Raw genomic sequence first — 20,054 nt, 5'->3', positions numbered from 1 at the left:
GGAGTTGAGGAGGTCTTCGAAGTACTCTGCCCACCGGTTCACGACGTCTCGAGTCGAGGTCAGCAGCGCCCCACTCTCACTGTACGCAGTGTTAGTGGTGGACTGCTTTCCCCTCCTGAGACGCCGGATGGTGGACCAGAATTTCCTCGAAGCGGTCCAGAAGTCGGCTTCCATGGCCTCACCGAACTCTTCCCATGCCCGTGTTTTTGCCTCGGCGACCACCGAGGCTGCATTCCGCTTGGCTAATCGATACCTGTCAGCTCTCTCAGGAGTCCCACAGGCTATATAGGCCCGATATGACTCCTTCTTCAGCTTTACGGCATCCCTTACTACTGGTGTCCACCAGTGAGTACGGGGGTTGCCGCCACGACAGGCACTAACCACCTTACGGCCACAACTGTGATTTGCCGCCTCAGCAAGGGAGGTACGGAACATAGTCCATTCTGACTCAATGTCCCCCACCTCCCCCGGGACATGTGTATAGTTCTGCCGGCGGTGGGAGTTGAAACTCCTTCTGACAGGGGATTCAGCCAGACGTTCCCAACAAACCCTCACAACACGTTTCTTTCCCCACCAACGGAGCCTACTCACCACCAGGTGGTGATCAGTTGACAGCTCCGCCCCTCTCTTCACTCTAGTGTCCAAAACATGAGGCCGCAAATCCGATGATACAACTATAAAGATCAGCGAACTGCGACCAAGGGTGTCCTGGTGCCACATGCACATATGGACACCCTTATGTTTGAATAAAGTGTTTGTTATAGACAATCCGTGTTGAGCACAGAAGTCCAATAACAAAACACCACTCCTGTTCTGAAGGGGGGGGGGGCCGTTCCTCCCAATCACGCCCCTCCAGGTCACACTGTCATTGCCCACATGAGCATTGAAATCGCCCAGCAGAACAAGGGCGTCCCCAGGGGGAGCGCTCTCCAACACACCCCCTAAGGTCTCCAAAAAGGATGGGTACACTGAACTGCTGTTTGGTGCATATACACAGACAACAGTCAGAACTCGTCCCCCCACTCGAAGGCGGAGGGAAGCAACCCTTTCGACTACCGGGGTGAATCCCAACGTACAGGCGGCGAGTCGGGGGGCAATAAGTATGCCGACACCTGCTCTACGCCTCTCACTGTGGGCAACTCCGGAGTCGAAGTGAGTCCAACCCCTTTCGAGAGGGCTGGTACCGGAACCCAGGCTGTGTGTGGAGGCAAGCCCAACTATGTCTAGTCGGAACTTTTCGACCTCGTGCACCAGCTCAGGCTCCTTCCCTGTAAGAGAGGTGACATTCCACGTCCCAAGAGCTAGCTTCTGCAGTCGAGGGTCGGACCGCCAGGGTCCCCGCCTTTGGCTGCTGCCCAGCTCACAATGCACCCGACCCCTCTGGCCCCTCCCATCGGTGGTGAGCCCTTGTGAAGGGGGACCCACGTTTTCTCTTCGGGCTGAGCCCGACCGGGCCCCACGGGTGTAGGCCCGGCCACCAGGCGCTCGCCAACGAGCCCCATCTCCAGGCCTGGTTCCAAAGAGGGGCCCCGGTTACCCACGTCCGGGCAAGGGAAAACTAGGTCCATTTTTCTTTTTCTTCATACGAGGTCTTCTGAGTCATACTTTGTCTGGTCCCTCACCCAGGACCTATTTGCCATGGGTGAACCAACCAGGGGCGTAAATCCCCAGACAACCTAGCTCCTAGGATCATTGGGACGACTCATGGAGACACACGAAATATAAAATGATAAAAATGACACCAAAGTCATAAATGTTACCTGCATTCCCATATTTATGACCTGAAGGTATTTTTACCTGTTAATGTCCTCATGTGACACCATGACCCGCCGCTGGTTGACCCAATGCTGCAGCTGTGCCATTGAGCTTTTCCTTTGGGCGACTCGCTCAGGGCAGGTTCTGGGAACAAAACCCCTCCTCAAGACCACATTGGGGTGCTGTTCCTTTGCGTCATTGGCTGGGTTGACCCCCGGTTGGGGTCGTCTTTGAGGTGGACTCGTGTTGTGACTTTGGGACTGAGCGGGTTTACTGTTGTAGTTTAAGGGCGTGGAACTGGGAGGACAATGCTGACTCCAAACATTGGTTGGTTTGTAAAAGGCTACTTGCAGGCCCCCCGCCTTCATCTTCGGTTTTTCCTCCACCGTTTTCTTGCCTGCCATTGTTTTTCGCCATGTCCTGATCGGAACAAGGAGTTGTAAGAGAGGCCGTTTCCACGTTGACTACGCCGGTGTCATTTTGGTTTCGGACTGTCTGTTCTTTCAGTTCATTTTGGGGATCAGGGGTTTTTGTCGCCGTGGCCTGCTCCACTGTGACAGCCGCATTCGATCTGGAAAAATACAATCAATCAATCATTTCATTAAATGACACATACAGGGACATTCACATTTATATTGGACATACTGAAGTCGTTGCCCTAATTCGTGTCAAGGCTGAAATGGAACAAAAGGGACTCTAGAGCAGTGGTTCTTAATCTTGTTGGAGGCACCGAACCCCACCACTTTCATATGCTCATTCACCGAACCCTTCTTCCAACGACTGTGCGTACTAACTGCCGTCTAGACTGAGGGGTGGACCTCTGTGGCGGAGGATCCACCGAAGCCCTGAGACCGACTCACCGAACCCCTAGGGTTCGATCAAAGCCAGGTTAAGAACAACTGAATTGTTGAGTAGCTGAGGGTGGGCCTATAATCCACAAGCGATGGTCTGCCCAAATTAAGTGTCTTTATTCATGGTGGTTCATGAATAAAAATGTCATTATTTTATTTTGTGATATGGAATACAAGAACATGAGGGATGCGATGTATTTCATTCTCTTCTTCTATTGTCTTGCCTATCACTTATTGGATCATTTAAGTACTGTGCTACCTCAATTTAGTTTAGGAACTTTTCACTTTACGAACATTAAATTTGCGAGAATATAATCTTTGCATATGAGCTAGTTTTCAGCAAACAAAAAAAAAAAACACACAGAGCGCCACGGTGGCCGGCGGACTAGTTTTCCACACCTCCTTTGAGTGCAGAAGTGGTTTGTTATCGAGTGGAGTACTTTTGCTGTTATGGGACCGAAAAATACCCCACCACATGCTAGTGTTAAGCCGAAGAGGACACAAAAGCAAATGACGGTTGAGCAGAAGACGATCATCGAAAAACACCAACCAGATGTGCGTTTGTGTCACTTAGCGTCCCAGTACCAATACGCTAATTGCTACGTGTGGCTAAGGGTTTTTCTGTGTTGTCTGAACAACGGTCTCGGGCAATAGAAGAGGTTGAAAAACTTCAGTTGATTTGGATTAACAAAAAGCAGCTAGCAGGGGACGTTGAGAGTGAGAGTGAGAGGCAACTACATCAACGACTATCACAGAGGTCAATAAAACAACTTGATTATACAGTACAGTTTATTTCTTCAATTACAATTCAATAGCAAATGTAATATACATTATATTAGGTTTATATTGTGTCATGTTAATGATTATTTAATAAAAAAATATTTTTTATGGGGACATGGAAACGGATTATTGTTTTTTTAATTTTTCTTATGGGATTTTTAATGGTTTCTTATGGGAAACAAATGTTTGGCAGACAAACCTTTTGCCTAACACACACTTTCTGGGAACTAATTAATTTCGTAAACTGATGTATCACTGTAGTATATTGCAGGCAAACGACATGGGTCGAGTACAATTTTTAATTTCAGTTTATAGACGCTCCCCACGTTCCGAACAAGATACGTTCCGAGCGGTCGTTCTGAATTTGTTCGTAAGTTAGTTCAGTGCTCTATTTTGGATGCAATGTATGTTGAAGTAAACACTGAACGTAAAGTATAAAACACAGTCGTCAAATAAAGTCACACCTACTATAGTACGACGACATATATCCTTCAGTAGGCCATGACTGAAACTTAATGCAGCCATTACTTTTTGTTATGCATCGCGTCCTCCTGGTATGTCAACAATACAAATACAAAATCGAACGTACAGCTAGCTAGCAAAATATATCTATCCATCTATCCATCTAACTTAGCTCTATCTAACTTAGGATCTATCTATCTATCTTACGATCTATCTGTCTATATTACGATCATTCTATCTAACTTGCGATATATCCAACTTAAGATATATGCATCTTACGATCTATCCATCTACCCATCTTACGATCTATCCATCTTTTCATCTTACGATCGATCCATCTATCCATCTTACGATCCATCCATCCATCCATCCATCCATCCATCCATCCATCCATCCATCTATCATCTAGCTAGCTAGCTACCTACCAAGATAGCTTTTTAAATGAGATGATATTCGCAGTACGGCTGAGAGGGGCCGATATGTGACCTGCTTTGATTTAGTATCTGTTTTGCTGACAGCACTGTGCCTAAAATAGAATTTTCTTCACAAATAGTTACACATTATATATTTTTTTACATACGCGCAAATATGTTCGTATATACCGTTGGTGGTAACTCGAATGTTCATAAGTTGGGGAGCGTCTGTCTTGGATATTTCATTTGTTGGTTACGTGTATATGTGGGTGCAAGACCTGTGTGCTGGATTAACGTTGACCTCGGCAGCCTCGCTCATGGCTGCGATCCACTCATTTTGCTCTTCGTAGCTGTCTGTGCTGAAGTAATACGTCCTGGTTCCGGCATGTTCTGCCTGGACGCAAAATACAACAGGGGCTTTCAACTCCTCATTTTCTTCCTGTTCCTCTTCTTGTTCCTCCAACCACAACTGTAGAGCAGATAAGAACAAAACAAAAAGCAGATAAGAAAAAACACGGAAGACATTTGTAAGGATTTCCGTGCAAATCGTTGGCCATTAATGAATCTCCTCATGCATGGGAGATGCATGACCGGAAGCTGAAAGTTTGTCTGCCTTTGCTCAAGTAACGTTGGTGTCACGGTTTGCAAGGTGGTGATGGCGGGTGCGGATCCCATAAAGCAGGCAGGAGGGAGCAGGAGGTTGTTTGACAAATTGTATTAAAATAAAGGTCAGCAGGAACAAAATGTAAAACATCAAAATGATCTGAATAAAAAGTATCAAAAGAAGACCAAGAGTAAAAGTCCGCCAAGGTTAAACAAACACATGCACAGCATACAATGCATACAAAGCATGCAACAAACAATGAACCGACATCGGATGGTCGTGCCGGGAGTAGTTTTAAGTGTCACTGACGACCAGCACCTGCGAGGCTGAAGGCACGGCTGACGTCGCTACCCGTTGGTCGCCAATCCGAACGTGGCAGTCCGCCACTGATCGGGACGACCAGCACCTGTGCAGGTGCAGGGGGGGGGCCGACAGCGCCACCCGTTGGTCGCCAACCAGATCATTTATGACATTTTTTCAGGCCGTTTCAGCCAAATGGAAATAATGCAACATGCATGATAATTTAAATCGGCATGCATATCTCATTCACTGCGAAACGATTAGCAAAAATGTGTCCACTCCAGTGCCAGGGTTTGTGTAATTGTCATTTGAATTCCAGGACCCACAGAATATTAAGTTTTACATTCATCAACATTCAATGTGGCGTAAGAAATCTTAGATTCTCTACTTTTATCAGTAAAAAAAGTTAATTCCTAAATGATATGGGCCTGGAGTTATCTGAGCCTGAAATGGGGGTGGCTGGACAAAATAAAACGCAATACATACGTACTTATTGATTTATATAGCGCTGAAAAACAGCTGAAGCCGGAAAAATTGCTAGAGGATGGACGAGCGAGCGCATTCTGTGTATTTATTTAATTAGTGACATTCAGTGTACTGTATTAGCAAACTCGCTATATAGCTATCTATCTATTATCTATAAATAGATATCTAGGTGGCTAGCTATCTAGCTAGGTAGCTATTAACTGGGTATTAGATAGCGAGCTAGCTTTTCTCTATTTGAGGTATTCCGGGTTGTTGCTATCTATTAGCTATCTACTAGCTGGCTAGCTAGCTTTCTATCTATTAGAGTTGCTTTCGGGTTGTGTGGACGCTGTCGTGTGTGGCTGCCGCTGCTCACCCACAGAAAAACTTCATCCTGTGGCTGTAAAGTGATCTTGAGAATCTTGAAAGGCGCTTATAAATGAAATGTATTATTATTATTATTATTATTATTATTATTATTATTATTATTATTATTATTATTATTATTATTATTATTATTATCATTATTATTATTATTATCTCTCATCTCATCTCATTTTCCGTACCGCTTATTCCTCATTAGGGTCGCGGGGGTTGCTGGAGCCTATCTTGGCTGTCTTCGGGCATGAGGCGGGGGACACCCTTAATTGGTTGCCAGCCAATCGCAGGGCACACAAAGACATAAAACAGTCACTCTCACACTCACAACTAGGGACAATTTGGAGTTGTCAATCTTCCTGCCATGCATGTTTTTGGAGTGTGGGAAGAAACCGGAGGACCCGGAGAAATCCCACGCGGGTCCGGGGAGAACATGCAAACTCCACACAGGGAGGCCGGACCGGGACGCGAACCGGCGACCTCTGCACTGTGAAGCCGGTGTGCTAAACACTCGGCTACCGGGCCGCCTATTATTATTATTATTATTATTATTATTATTATTATTATTATTATTATTATTATTATTATTATTATTATTATTATTATATTGGTTTATATAGCTCTTTAACAACAGCTGAAGCTGGAACAAAGCGCTAACATGGAAAAAAGGCAAATGCTGGCCCCTCGTGGAAGGGAAAAAAACATTGCCAGAGGTCTGACCAGCGCTTTATTGGCACCCAAGCATGAAAAAAAAAAAGACAAAACCCGGACAAATTTGAGATGCTTTTCAATTACCGATTAAATTCGGAAATGGCAGTGAATGAGTTATTTGCACCACAAAGTTAATAAGAGAAACAGTCAGCGCTTGTACCTACTTTACTTTGATACCCAAACAGGCAACAAGGAGTCAAAGGCGGTAGGGCTTGTGAGGTGGATAAGTACAACGTGGAAGAAAGAAGAGACAATGAGGTCAGAGTTTGAGGTGGGATTATAATGGTCATTTTGAGTCTTGTTTGATTGTTCTTATTTGCGTTTGTATGTGAACAGAAAATGTAAAATCTTCTTCAAATAAAAGGAAAAAAAACAATTGAAGAACCTTAAAGGACAACCGACACAATTTTTTGTTTCCTAACTGACATCAGAAAAACATTTTATAGCATCTAAAACACCCAAAACACACAGGCTTATATTTCTTAATGCAAAACACCAATAAAAATGACTTAAAGTGTGCTAAATGTGCAAAAAATTGATCTGCAAATTGGGCATTTTCAGAAAGTCCTGCCCCGAGTTCGTGACGTAACGCCAATACGTCTTGCCTTGCTCGCGTATCAAAACAATGGCTTCAGAGAAGATGCTTTCTTGTTACGCATCCAGTTATGAATATGAATATGATTCAAACAGTTCTGAAGAGGAAAGCATAAATGTTTGCAATCGATTAAAGAAGTAATTCCGTGTCATTTTGAGGCATTGGGACTGATGTGTAGCGTCCCAGAAAATGCAGAAGATGGTGCCAGAGCTCTGTTGGAAAGGGGCTGATTTGTCTGCTTGGAATTTGTCAGCGGATATCAAATAATTGTCTTGGTGCAACACACGATTCACCATCGCGTTATTTATGTCTTTTCCTTCTAATTTCGCCATCAACACGGATCAACACGAAGTTTTCAGACCAAACAAAGTACCGCAAAATCCATTGTGTGTCGCTTTCTCGGTCATGGGTGTTCCCTCCATGACGTGACATCAGGACTCGTCACCAACTCAAAAACAAGACTTGCGTGAGTCTTAAAACGTAAAATATAGCTATATGTGGTGGAATCTTTGTCAAATACGCTCAGAAGAAGTAATTTGAAGTGATTTTGCAAATTATGGATAAAACTTGTCCGGGGGCGTCGAATGTCATTTAAGTATTTACTAAATGATTAATCCTGGCTAAATAAAAGTCAACGCTGACTTCCAGTTCAAAGCACCCATACAAGTAATTTTACAACGTCCAGCAGAGGGCAGCAGAGCTAAAAAAACAAAAAAAAAAAAACAACAGTGATACCTCGGCTTACGAATTTAATTGGTTCCCAGAAAGTGTGTCTAAGGTGAAAGGTTTGTCTTCCAAACATTTATTTCCCATAAAAAAAACATTAAAATGAGAATAAACCGTTGCCAGGTCCCTATAAAATATAATTTTCTACTAAATAAGCCTTAAAACTACACCAAATATACCTTATTTTATGTATAATAAATGTGCTCTTGTATTGTCATTAAAGTAATAAACTGTACTATGTAATAAAGTTGTTTTATTGACCTTTGTGATGGAGGTTGTCAATGGATGGTAGCAATGGTCGACTTAGCGTGATGGTACTGGGACGCTAAGTCACACAAACGCACACCTCGTTGTTGTTTTTCGATGATCTCCTTCTTCTGCTGGACCGTCATTTTCTTTGTGTCCTCCTCGGCTTAACATTAGCCTGTGGTGGGGTCTTTTTCACTCCGATAAGAGCAAAAGTACTTCACTCGATAACAAACCACATCTGCACTGTGTGGAAAGGGGGTGACGAAAACTAGTCCGCCAGCCACCCTGGCACTGTGAGGTTTGGTTCTTCCACCGAAAACTAGTTTTTATGCCACGATTTTATTCTCACGAATTTAATGTTCGTAAGGCAAAACGTTCGTGAGCTAAAGCGTTCGTAAGCCAAGGTATTACTGTAATCAGAGACATGGCATCTTTTATTTTAAATCTTGAAGTTCCCGGAAGCTGATGTTTTAAAACCGGGGAATGTGAACCAGGATGAATCTGGCTCACAGTGAGGACAAAACACTCTCGCTTGTCTAATCCATCTATCGATGGATTTTTTTTTAATAAACAGGACTAATTTACGTCCAGCTTGGAAAACAGAAAGGTCCGTCTGTCGTCTACAGTGACAGAGCAATGATGCAATGAACTGAGTGACGACACAACAACGCCCAGCGGTAACCTAGCAACAGAGGAGTGGCCTTGTGCAAATATGGAAGCAAATGAACAAAGATTTGCTCATTGACACTTCATGCTGCACTACCTGATTAGAAATGCAAGGAATGTGTCTTTTTTTACAGATGAAAAGAAGGGATATGTGTAGGAAGAATCATGTATCATTTCTGACACACGCACTACACACACACAATGGGCAACTCACCACAAATCCAGGCCCTGGTGATACAGAAAGCAGCGGATACTGCTACCTCATGTGTGTGTTTTAAGGTCAATTGATAATTGATAAACTCATTGACTGGCAGATGATGTGCAAAAATGTGTCCACTGCAGTGCCAGGGTTTTTGTCATTATCACTCAAAATGCAGGACAAACAGAATATTGACTTTTAGGACAACATAAACATTCAATGCAGTGTTAGAAACCTTAGATTCTCTTCTTTCAACAGAAAAAAAGTTAATTCCTAAATGATATGGGTCTGGAGTTATATGAGCTTGAAATGAGGGTGGCGGTGCAAAATACAACGCAAAACACATATTGGTTGATATAGCGCTTGAACAACAGCTGTAGCGCTAACATTGAAAAAAGAGAAATGCTGCCCCCTTATGGAAAGGGAAAAAAAAACATAGCCAAGGCCATGGCCAGCGCTTATTCAGCACCCAAGCATGAAAAAGAACGAACAAATTCGAGAATGGCGCTCCACATCATATTTTTTTCACTTCCCGAATAAATTCAGAAATACTCGCAGTGAATGAGTTATTATGGACTGTCATGATCTGATTGGCGACCAACGGGTGGCGCTGTCGGCCCCGCCTGCACCTGCACAGGTGCTGGTCGTCCCGATCAGTGGCAGACTGCCAAGTTCTGATTAGCGACCAACGGGTAGCACTAATCGGCCCTGCATGCAGCCGCGCAGGTGTTGGTCGTGTTGGCCAATCAGTGGCATTCAAAAGGAGTTCCGGCACGACCATTCGGTGTTGGGTCATTGCATTGTGAAGTGCATTGTGAAGTGCTCCTGTTTTGCTTTTCAACTTTCATTTCTTTCATAACTTTGCTGCTGTGAAATGTAAATTTCTCCACTGCGAGACTAATAAAGGCAAATCCAATCCAATCCAATCCAATTCATAGCATTGTATGCTGTGCATGTGTTTTCTGCACCCTGTCAAGTTTGTTTCATCTTGGCAGACTTTTACTCTTGGTTTTCGTTGATACTTTGTATTTTTCTGTTCAGGTGATTTTGATGTTTTAGATTTTATTCCTGTTGACTTTATTTGAATACAATTTCTCAAATACAACCTGCCTGCTTTTTGGGGATCCACAACAGCGATCACCACCTTGCAAACCGTGACATGGACTGGTTTTACCATTTGATACACTAAGGCAAATATGGTATATGAGTCTTATTTAATTGTATTTCTTTTGTCTTCTCATCTTTATTTAACCACAGTGCATGGTTATAATATGAGGACGTTGAAATCTAAAAACATATGCACTATTTTTTATCTGACAAACTATTTGTAAAGAAAATTCTATTTTAGGCACAGTGCCGTCAGCAGAACAGATACTAAATCAAAGCAGGTCACCCCTCTCACAGCCGTACTGCGAATACAATCTCATTTATAAAGCTAGCTAGCTAGCTAGTTAGATAGCGAGATATCTAAATAGCAGGATGGATAGTTAGCTAGATGGATAGCTAGACAGCTAAATAGATAGCTAGATAGCTAGATAAGCGAGATAGCTGGACGGACGGATGGGCGGTCAGACAGTCAGACAGACAGACAGACAGACAGACAGACAGGCAGATAGATAGATAGATAGATAGATAGATAGATAGATAGATAGATAGATAGATAGATAGATAGATAGATAGATAGATAGATAGATAGATAGATAGATAGATAGATAGATAGTAGACTTGTGTATATTCTTACGATTCTTGTCACCAACCAATTACAGCAGGTTAAACCATAACAACAAAAATAAGGTGTGGTGACTCTTTTCGCAGGTTGACACTTGTTTTGAACTGAAGGCTGTGACGGTGAGGCATACCTGCACCGCCCATACAAGTCACGGAAACACAACCCTGAATTTTACACTTTCGTGGACTAATGTCAGTTAGATCGACACGCTATGTTCTCACAATCACACAAACATTTTTCTGGGGAATGGCTTCCGATGGATAACTTTCAGAAACATTTGAGAAAAACAGTGAATATCAGATTTACTAGGCCGTGTTATTTGACCCTTCAGGGCTAGGCAGGCACTCCAGCGCCTATTTTGTAGTTTCAAAAATATGTCCGCCTTAAGAATTGAAATGCTTTATAGAGCTGACGTGTTTTTTTCTTGTTCACAAGATATCCTCTGGCTCATGGGCACACCCCTGTCTCAACAGCCAGGTTGTAAATTGCAGGTACAACAGGTTTTGTGCAATGGATTGGCGGAAACAAAACAACTATTGGTAGCAAAGTCACTCATCTATGGCGGTTGGTTCATGATTAACAACAACACAGATTTTATTGAACTGTGATTTGTGCCTGATGTCGATTGTTGGTCACATGCAACACTCACCTGCTTCTCTTTTCTAGTTTGTGCTCAAAATGCAGATCCTACTGTACAAACCTTGTTTAAAAAATCACAAAAAACTGCTTCCCTGTTCTTTTTGTAAGTTCAATATACAGGTAACATCTGACTAAGGACCGAGTTCTGTTCCAACCAAACGGTCGTAAGTCAAAATGGTCGTAAGTAAAAATCCATTCAAAATGTTGAATAGAGACTCTGAGGCTAAATAATCTCCTTGGACCATTATTTTGCAGATGACATTGTGATCTGTAGCAAGAACAGGGAACAGGTGGTGGAGAAACTAGAGATGTGGAGATATGCCCTGGAAAGGAGATGAATGAATATATGTGTGCGAATGAGAGGGATCTAAGTGCAAGAGTGATGCTACAGAGAAAAGTGATAAAGAAGGTGGAGGATTTTAAGTACTTGGGGTCAACTGTCCAGAGCAACGGAGAGTGTGGAAAAGAGGTAAAGAAGCCTGTCCAGGCAGGCTGGAGCGGCTGGAGAAAAATGTCAGGTGTGATGTGTGATAGAAGGGTTTCAGCTAGGATGAAAGGAAAAGTGTAAAAAGCAGTGGTCAGGCCAGCCATGATCTTTGGACTAGAGACAGTGCCACTGAAGAAAAGACAGTAAGCAGAGCTGGAGGTAGCAGAGCTGAAGATGTTGAGGTTTTCTTTGGGAGTGACCAGGTTGGATAGGATCAGGAATGAGTACATTAGAGGGACAACTCATATTTGAGGCTTTGGAGAGAAAGTCAGAGAGGCCAGACTGAGATGGTTTGGACATGTCCAGAGAGAGAGTGACTATATCGGGAGAAGGATGCTGAGTCTTGAACTGCCAGGCAGGAGGCCGAGAGGAAGACCGAAGAGGAGGTTTATGGATGTGGTCAAAGAGGACATGAAGGTAGCTGATGTGAGAAAAGATGATGCACAAAACCAGGATAGATGGAGGACATTCAAAATCCATTCAAAATGTTGAATAGAGACTCGGAGGCTAAATGACTCGTAAGCCCCCTCTCTGGTGCCATCACATGGTCGATTGCTGGCTGGCCAAAATTGTCGTACGCGTTGGCGGCCTGCTAGCGCGTTGTGATGCCAGGCGTAGAATTAAAATTTTAAAAATAGGGTCTGGTCTTTTTTTTCCTTTTATCTTATATTTTCATTATTGTTAACTTTTCTTTTGCATAAGGCACAGTGAACAGGATGTTGCACCAGCAGAATTGAAAATAAATGTAAAACATTTTAATGAGATGTCTATGTGATCCATGTTTTGTTTTGATGTCTGGATCAGATGATGCGCAACGTGACCATGTTTTCCTTTTGTAATTGTTGTCAAAAATTTCAATTAAAAAAAAGGGTCTGGGAGTCGTGGTCGTAAGTACGGGTGGCCGCAAGTCGAGCCGGTCGTAAGACGAATATTACCTGTGTATATAAATAAATAGTTTGAACTAGTTGGTGTTCAAAATGCAGATCCTACTGTATAAACCTTGCTCAAAAAAGCACAAGGAAACATTGTGCCTGGCATATCAGAACGACATGACATTTGTAGGACAAATCCATATTGTGGATTTTCTGTGTAATATCGATAACTCGCTAACATTTGCATGGATCAAAATGTCTGACTGACTTTATTTACAAAACTATGTCATCTGAGGTCAGCACAGTCCTACCATGTCATGGCACATGTTGCCCAACCATTCATAGGAGCGAAGAAAGTCAACAAAATCCTAGCAAGAACATCTCTTTGATCAAGGAAGGACTAATGACTGATTATAACTGTATAGTGCCTCAATTTTTTTATTATGATGATACTAGTGCAGCGTGTTATACCGAAGACAAATTCCTTGTGAGTTCTACATACAGTGAGACCTCAACTTACGAACTTAATTGGTTCCCAGACAGAGTGTGTAAGGCGAAAAGTGTGTATCTCAAAAAAAAATCCCATTAGGAAACCATTAGAATGGGAATAATCCGTTCCCGGGTGTCCATAAAATATAGTTTTTAACTAAATAAGCCTTAAAACTACACACAACATACCTTATTGTCTGTATAATAAATGTGCTATTGTATTGTAATGAAAGAAATACACTGCATTGTATCATAGAGTTACAAAGAGAGGCACATTACATGAGGACTGTAATTAAAGAAATAATCTGTGCTGTAAAAAAAGTTTTATTTACCTTTTTGATGGTCGTTGATGGTTTATGGAAGGACAGTCACCTTCCATAAAGACAGTTGGTAACTTAACCTCTGTTGTGGCCTGCACATCATTCCACTTTGTCAACATTTCTCCTCCTCGCCCTCCGATGTTATCGAACCATCCGTTACTAGCTTTAAAATCCTCAATAAGCGCCGAACTTTCAGGTTGGCGCATGGCGATATCGGCGTGAATTAACTGTGCTTTCTCACATATAATAGCTTTACTCACGCTGTCGCCGGATAGCTGCTTTTCGTGAATCCAAATTAACAGAAGTTTTTCAACTCCTTCGATTGCCCGAGACTGTTGCTTTGAGAGCACGGAAACACCTTTTGCAACAGACGCACCTTTGATGGCTTCTCTGTTCCGGAGAATGGTAGCAATGGTTGACTTAGCATAGCCGTGCTCGGCCACTAAATCACACAATCGCACACCTCGTTCGTGTTTTTCAATTATCTCCTTCTTCTCAGCGACAGTGATTTTATTTTGTGTCTTCTTGGGCTGAACACAAGCCTGTGGTGTTTTCTTTTTTTTAAATTATCAGCAAAAAGCTCCAAGTAGGCGATCGACGTGTGCATTCAATGAGAGGGGGTGTGCAAAGTAGCGCCGGCTGGAGCGCTGTTCGGTCGTGTGCTTCCGCCGAAGATCACTCCGCCAGCCGTGGTGTGTGTGTATTATGAAAATAGTGCGTATTATAAGGTTTAATTTTCATAAATTTGGCGTTCTTAAGACGAAAAGTTTGTAAGATAAGGTGTTTGTAAGTTGAGGTCTCACTGTACTTGGCAATCAAGAGGATTCTGACGACACCCATCCATCCATTCATTATCCGAGCCGCTTATCCTCACAAGGGTTGTGTCCTCACCCTTGTGAGTCAGGACCTGCAAGGCCTTCTCAGTTGGCCTAAAAATATCTGAATCACAGATTTATACTTTGTCTGTGAATTCTTATGAAATAATTCCAAATTTTCTTTCAGATTCCTACGTGCTACTTCCAGAGGTGTTTTTTCGTATTTAAGCATTTAACCAATCAAATTTCAACCATCACCCGGGACAGGAAAAGACTGGAGTGCCTTGTCAAAAGGACCAGTTCTGTCCTGGGCTGCTCGCTGGACTCTCTGGAGGAGGTGGCCAACAGACGGATGCTAGATAAACTAAAAGCTATGATGGACAGCCCCTCCGACCCTTTCCTGCCCACCCATACTATTACAGCCACGCTGCAAGAAGGAAAGGTACCGCCGCTCGTTCCTACCGACTGCTGTCAGGTTTCGCAATTCTCAATAATCACATGTGAAAAGAAAAAAAAAACTGAACACTAAGTATGGGTTGTGATGCAAGACAGCTACATATATCAATATACCTTTCTTGATATGTATTTTTTGTGAAACAGTTTTACACATTTACAGTATCCAGTTGACATTTTTATTTTGCTGTGCTTAGAATATCTTGCTTTCTATCCTTTCACCCCCGCCCCCACCCCATCCCCTTTCAAATTGCTGCTGTGGACTGCAAATTTCCCCATCCCATTGTAGGACGAATAAAGGTTTTTTGACTCTGATTCTGATTTGTTACCAGGGTCAGAAATTGACCTGGACGCCTTTACAATCAGTTGTGCAGGCCCTGAAGCATAACAAAAGTGTCAATGAAACTGTTGCGTTAACGGTTAAAGCTCGTGACTACCCAGTCATCTGACTAGCCAATCATAGTTTGCAAAAACTATGACGTTTCCAGCGCCTTCCAGCAGGCCTGGAAGGTGTTGGAAGGCTCCTTCCAATCGAAATCTGATTGGTTAAAGTTTAACCAATCAGATTTCGAGTTGGCAAATGAAGGCATGCTGGAAGGTGCTCGCAATGTCAGAGTTTTCAGAATCAGAATCAGAATCATCTTTATTGAACACACAAGGAATTTGTTTCCAGTAGAACACGCTGCACTAGTATCGTTGTCAAAAAAACTGCTAAGTGGCACTATACAGTTCCATTTTGGCTACTTTCGCGAACTATAATTGGCTAGTCACATGACTGGCCAGTGACCAGCCAATCATAGTATCACAAGCTGCTAGTAATAAGCGCATACTGGCTTGAGCTAGCACGCTGTATCTATAGTGAGCTGCATAAGCAAATACATTGTTGGGTTGATTTAATAGCGGTTTTACCAGACCTCTATATTTGTTGTAATCAATGTTTGTCATTTCAGGACATTTTGTCCGTTTTGTTGACTCTTTTATTTGCATGTTCAGCATGGGAGCAAAGTCCAGCACACACACATGCACACACATGCACACATTCACACACACCCTCTTCCACCTGCAGCTGGGTGTCCATGGCAAATACACTTTACTTGGAGTTCCTGCCACGGAGTTCATTTCATCGATGGACAATTTGTCCTGTTTACTGTCCAGTGTCACTGTCTAAAGCAGTTAATATTAACAGAAATCAATTGTATTTGCTGCACATTAAAAATATTTCCGATATAAAGTCATAAACCACGGAGTCAGGTGTACATGTATAAACAGAAAAGACTAAAATCTAGTCGTGTTTCAAATATCAGAGAAAGGTAAGCCGAAAAATAAGATCCTGTATTTTCCGGTGTATAGGGTGCAACTCCAAGGAACGGTGTGTTTTCATTTTTTCCCATATGTAAGGCGCACCAGAGTATAAAGCGCACCTTCAATGAATGACAAAAGTTTTCCAAATGTAATATATTAAATATCTAATGGTTTTCCTAAATATAAGGCACAGCACATTATAAGGCACTAGAGTAGAGGCTGAGGTTATGTAATACTTATTCTACAGGGGGAAATGGAGTCAGTGGATGCTGACAATAGTTGCGAGACCTGTTGTGGCTCAATATTACTTCACATATAAAGTGTACCGGTGTATAGGGCGCAGGGTCAACTTTGGAAGAAAATCAAGGCTTTTGGGTCTGCCTTATACACTGAGGATGAAGCGGTTTTCAAAATGAATATAATGACTATCATTCTGTACTTCATACAACTAAAAAAAACAGAAAATTAATTGCATGTTTCACAATGAAACTCCTGTACTTCGATGACAAGAGGTGCTGCGACATTTCTACACGGCAGTCATTTAATCAATCTTGTGTTCTTCCATCACTGTTTGGTTCGGGGCCGCCACAAAAATGGACAAAGTACGACTTCAACGGACAGTTAGGAGGGCAGAAAAAAAAATTGGCACCGCCCTACCCAATCTGGAGGACTTGCACACTGCAAGAATCAAAACAATGGCGCGGAGAATCTAACTGGACCCTACGCACCCTTCCCACCACCTTTTCCAGAGACTCCTCCATCAGGCAGGCGCTACCGATCAGAATCCAGCAGACATTTCAACAGCTTCTTCCCCCGTCGCCATGAATTCTCAAATTCCCAAATCTAATGTCTAGTGCCTCTTTGCAATTTTGGACAACCCTGCGGAACAGCATCCCATAATGATCATTGTAGGTCCAGCTATGTACTCACCTGAACCACTATCTGTTTGATACTTTGCACATTGTCTCACAGTCATTCTCGACAGGTACAATTTACACTAAGGAATTTGATTAGATTAGAATTCATGAGTGTCGTCCATACTTATTTGTCATGTCTTTTTTAAGATGATACTAGTGCAGCGTGTTCTACCGGAGACAACTTCCTTGGGTGTTCTACATACTTGGCCAATAAAGATCATTCTGATTCTGACAGCAACGCCTCATGAGAAAAGGTGGTACCCAAATTGGTATTTTTAGCCATCAATGACACCCATATGAGAGCCAGCTATGAACTCAGCAGCTTGAGTATTCGCCAATCAGGTTTAAATCACCCGTTGTACAACCACAGCAATGCCTTCAAAGAACACATTTAGACATCACGAAATGCTGTTTACATAATATGCACTTATATTGTTTTCTTGTTGTTGTTTGTGTTTTTGGGGTTTTTTTGTTTATGTGGGGGGCAGTGCAAGTTTCTACATGCAGTATAACAAAGCTCGATGAAAAAAGTAATTAAAAATCCAAAGTAAGGTGATATCTCAGCTTATGATCTTAATTGGTTCCCAGAAAGTGTGTGTAAGGCGAAAAGATTGTCTTCCGAACATTTATTTCCCATAAGAAACCATTAAAATGAGAATAATCCGTTCCCAGGTCCCCATAAAACATAATTTCCTACTAAATAAGCCTTAAAGGACAACCGACGTCTCTGACAAATTGTGTCCATAATTTGTAAAACGGCTTCAAATGACTTCTACTCAGCATATTTTAATGAGATTCCACCGCATATAGCTATATTTTACAATTTAAGACTCGTGCTGAATATTCAGGAAGTCTTGTTTTTGAGTTGGTGACGAGTCCGTACGTGACGTCACTAAAGGAACGCCCCTGACCGAAAAAAAAAGACGCATTGTAGCGGTCCTTCCATCACATCAATGTATTTTGCTGTACTCGTTTGGTCTAGGGACCTCATGTTGCACCCAAAAGCCGCCAGAGGAAGGCGTCCAAGCTCCATATCAGGAATTTGTCAACCTGTGGAAACGGAGGTGGCCACAGGAGGTCGCCATTTTGTGCCTCTTTTTCTGTGAGACATTTCCCCTCAATGTTGCCTCATAATGGCACGGATTAAATTATTTAATCGATTGCAAATATGTATGCTTTCCTCTTCAGAACTATTTGAATCATATTCATAACTGAATGTGTAACAAGACAGCATATTCTCCGAATCTGAAGCCATTGTTTTGATTCTCCAGTAATGCAAGACATCTTGGCGTGACGTCACGAACTGGGGGCCCAATTCGCAGCTCAATTTTTTTGCAGATTTTGGACACTTTAAGTCATTTTTATTGGTGTTTTGCATTTCAATAAAAATATCATACTGCGTGTTTTCGGTATTTTAGATGCTATAAAACGTTTTTCTGATGTCTGTTAAGAAACAAAAAAAGTTATGTTGGTTGTCCTTTAAAATGACACAAACTATACCTTATTTTACGTCTAATAAATGTGCTATTGTATTGTAATTAAAGAAATAAAGTCGTTATATAATAATAAAAGTTGTTTTATTGACCTCAGTGATGGTCGTTGATGTAGTTGCCTCTTGATGATATCCAAGTGAAGTTGCCGTGCTTTCTGGGCGATAATACCAGCACTCACACTGTCCCCTGCCAGCTGCTTTTCATTAATCCAAATCAACAGAAGTTTTTCAACCTCTTATATTGCCTGAGAATATTGCTTAAACACCACATTAACACCCATTTCTTTCATAACTTTGCTGCTGTGAAATGTAATTTTCTCCACTGCGAGACTAATAAAGGCAAATCCAATCCAATCCAATCCAATCCATAGCCACACCCATAGACTAAAACTCGTCCGCCAGCCTCCATGTAGTTTGGTTCGTCCACCAAAAACTAGTTCGTCAGCCAAGACTCGTGAATTTAAGGTTCGTGAGGGGAAATGTTCGTGAGGTAAAGCGTTCGTAAGGTGAGGTATTACTGTATACATTTTCCGGACTACTTCATTATTTTGGTATTTCCGAAAATAATGATGTCTTTTCTCAGCTACTTTCTCCATTTGAAACTGTAAACATCCAGTTAATCTCTTGGCACTCGTTCGTTCTTTCACTCAGATGTGACTGACCTTAAAGGCAAACTTGCGGGTGATGTTGTCCAAAGATTGAACTCCTCCAATCCTGAAACTGAGCAAAGGCAAACTCCCCAGCACACTGTCCTCCTTCTCGTCTGTGAAGAAGAAAAAAACATTGTGTCAATCATCTCAAATATAACGAAAGGAACAGGATCTGAAATATGTTCTGCGGAAAATAAACAACCACAAAAAACTAAAACTAAACCCTTGATCCTGGCGCTAGTTCTGGAGCCTCCACGTTTCCCCGTGGTGACGGTTTCCTAGAATTGCAATCAATTTTGCTGCGTTCGAAAAATGTGTTAAACACTTTCTAATGGCTCCCACACATCAGAATCCAGTGTTTCAAAATCATACCACCGGAGAAGACAAGCAATCACTCAGGTTGACAAAGTCATGAATGTCAGCATGATTTTCTGAAAACGCCCGCCAGTGCATGTGGATAGTTTTTTTTTTTTCTACCTTTTCTTCCGTCAATGCTTATCTGCACGGCCAATCGTCCCGCTGCTGTGGTGTGCGCCTGTGACTGTGGTGTGCGCCTGTGTGCTGTGTGTGTAGTGAGGAAGAGGGGGACAGAGAGCGTGTGTGTGTGTGCGTGTGTGTGTGCGCGCGTGTGTGTGCGTGAGTGTGTGTGTGCGTGTGTGTGTGTGTGTGTGTGTGTGTGTGTGTGTGTGTGTGTGTGTGTGTGTGTGTGTGTGTCGGGACAGGACGAGAGAGAGC

At 42.5% G+C, this 20,054-nt stretch overlaps 1 protein-coding gene and 1 long non-coding RNA gene across 6 annotated transcripts in view; both read right to left on the bottom strand.

Moving 5' to 3' along the window:
* plekha6 (pleckstrin homology domain containing A6) overlaps positions 1-2,075 on the bottom strand; it is a 46,728-nt gene extending 44,653 nt beyond the window's left edge. For all 5 annotated transcript variants that reach the window (XR_016116738.1, XM_089011165.1, XM_089011168.1 and 2 more), the window contains exon 1: positions 1,798-2,075. Coding sequence is in view for 4 of the 5 variants with exons in the window: in XM_089011165.1 (XP_088867291.1) it covers positions 1,798-1,862 (65 nt within the window). In the remaining variant the exon portion in view is untranslated. The remainder of the gene's footprint in view (positions 1-1,797) is intronic.
* Positions 2,076-2,086: 11 nt separating this feature from the next.
* LOC148890938 (uncharacterized) lies at positions 2,087-20,024 on the bottom strand. Its single transcript, XR_016116743.1, has 4 exons — positions 19,797-20,024; positions 19,332-19,432; positions 4,540-4,730; positions 2,087-2,326 (listed from the first exon to the last, which is right to left on the bottom strand). It is a non-coding gene; the product is annotated as an uncharacterized LOC148890938 (long non-coding RNA).
* Between the last annotated feature and the right edge of the window lie 30 nt (positions 20,025-20,054).

The sequence above is a fragment of the Hippocampus bargibanti genome, linkage group LG12, assembly GCF_051943395.1.
Source record: "Hippocampus bargibanti isolate YZ-2025 linkage group LG12, ASM5194339v1, whole genome shotgun sequence".
Classification (NCBI taxonomy): Eukaryota; Metazoa; Chordata; class Actinopteri; order Syngnathiformes; family Syngnathidae; genus Hippocampus; species Hippocampus bargibanti.
Note: the sequence above shows the minus strand (reverse complement) of the source record. Positions and strands in the feature narration are given on the sequence as shown.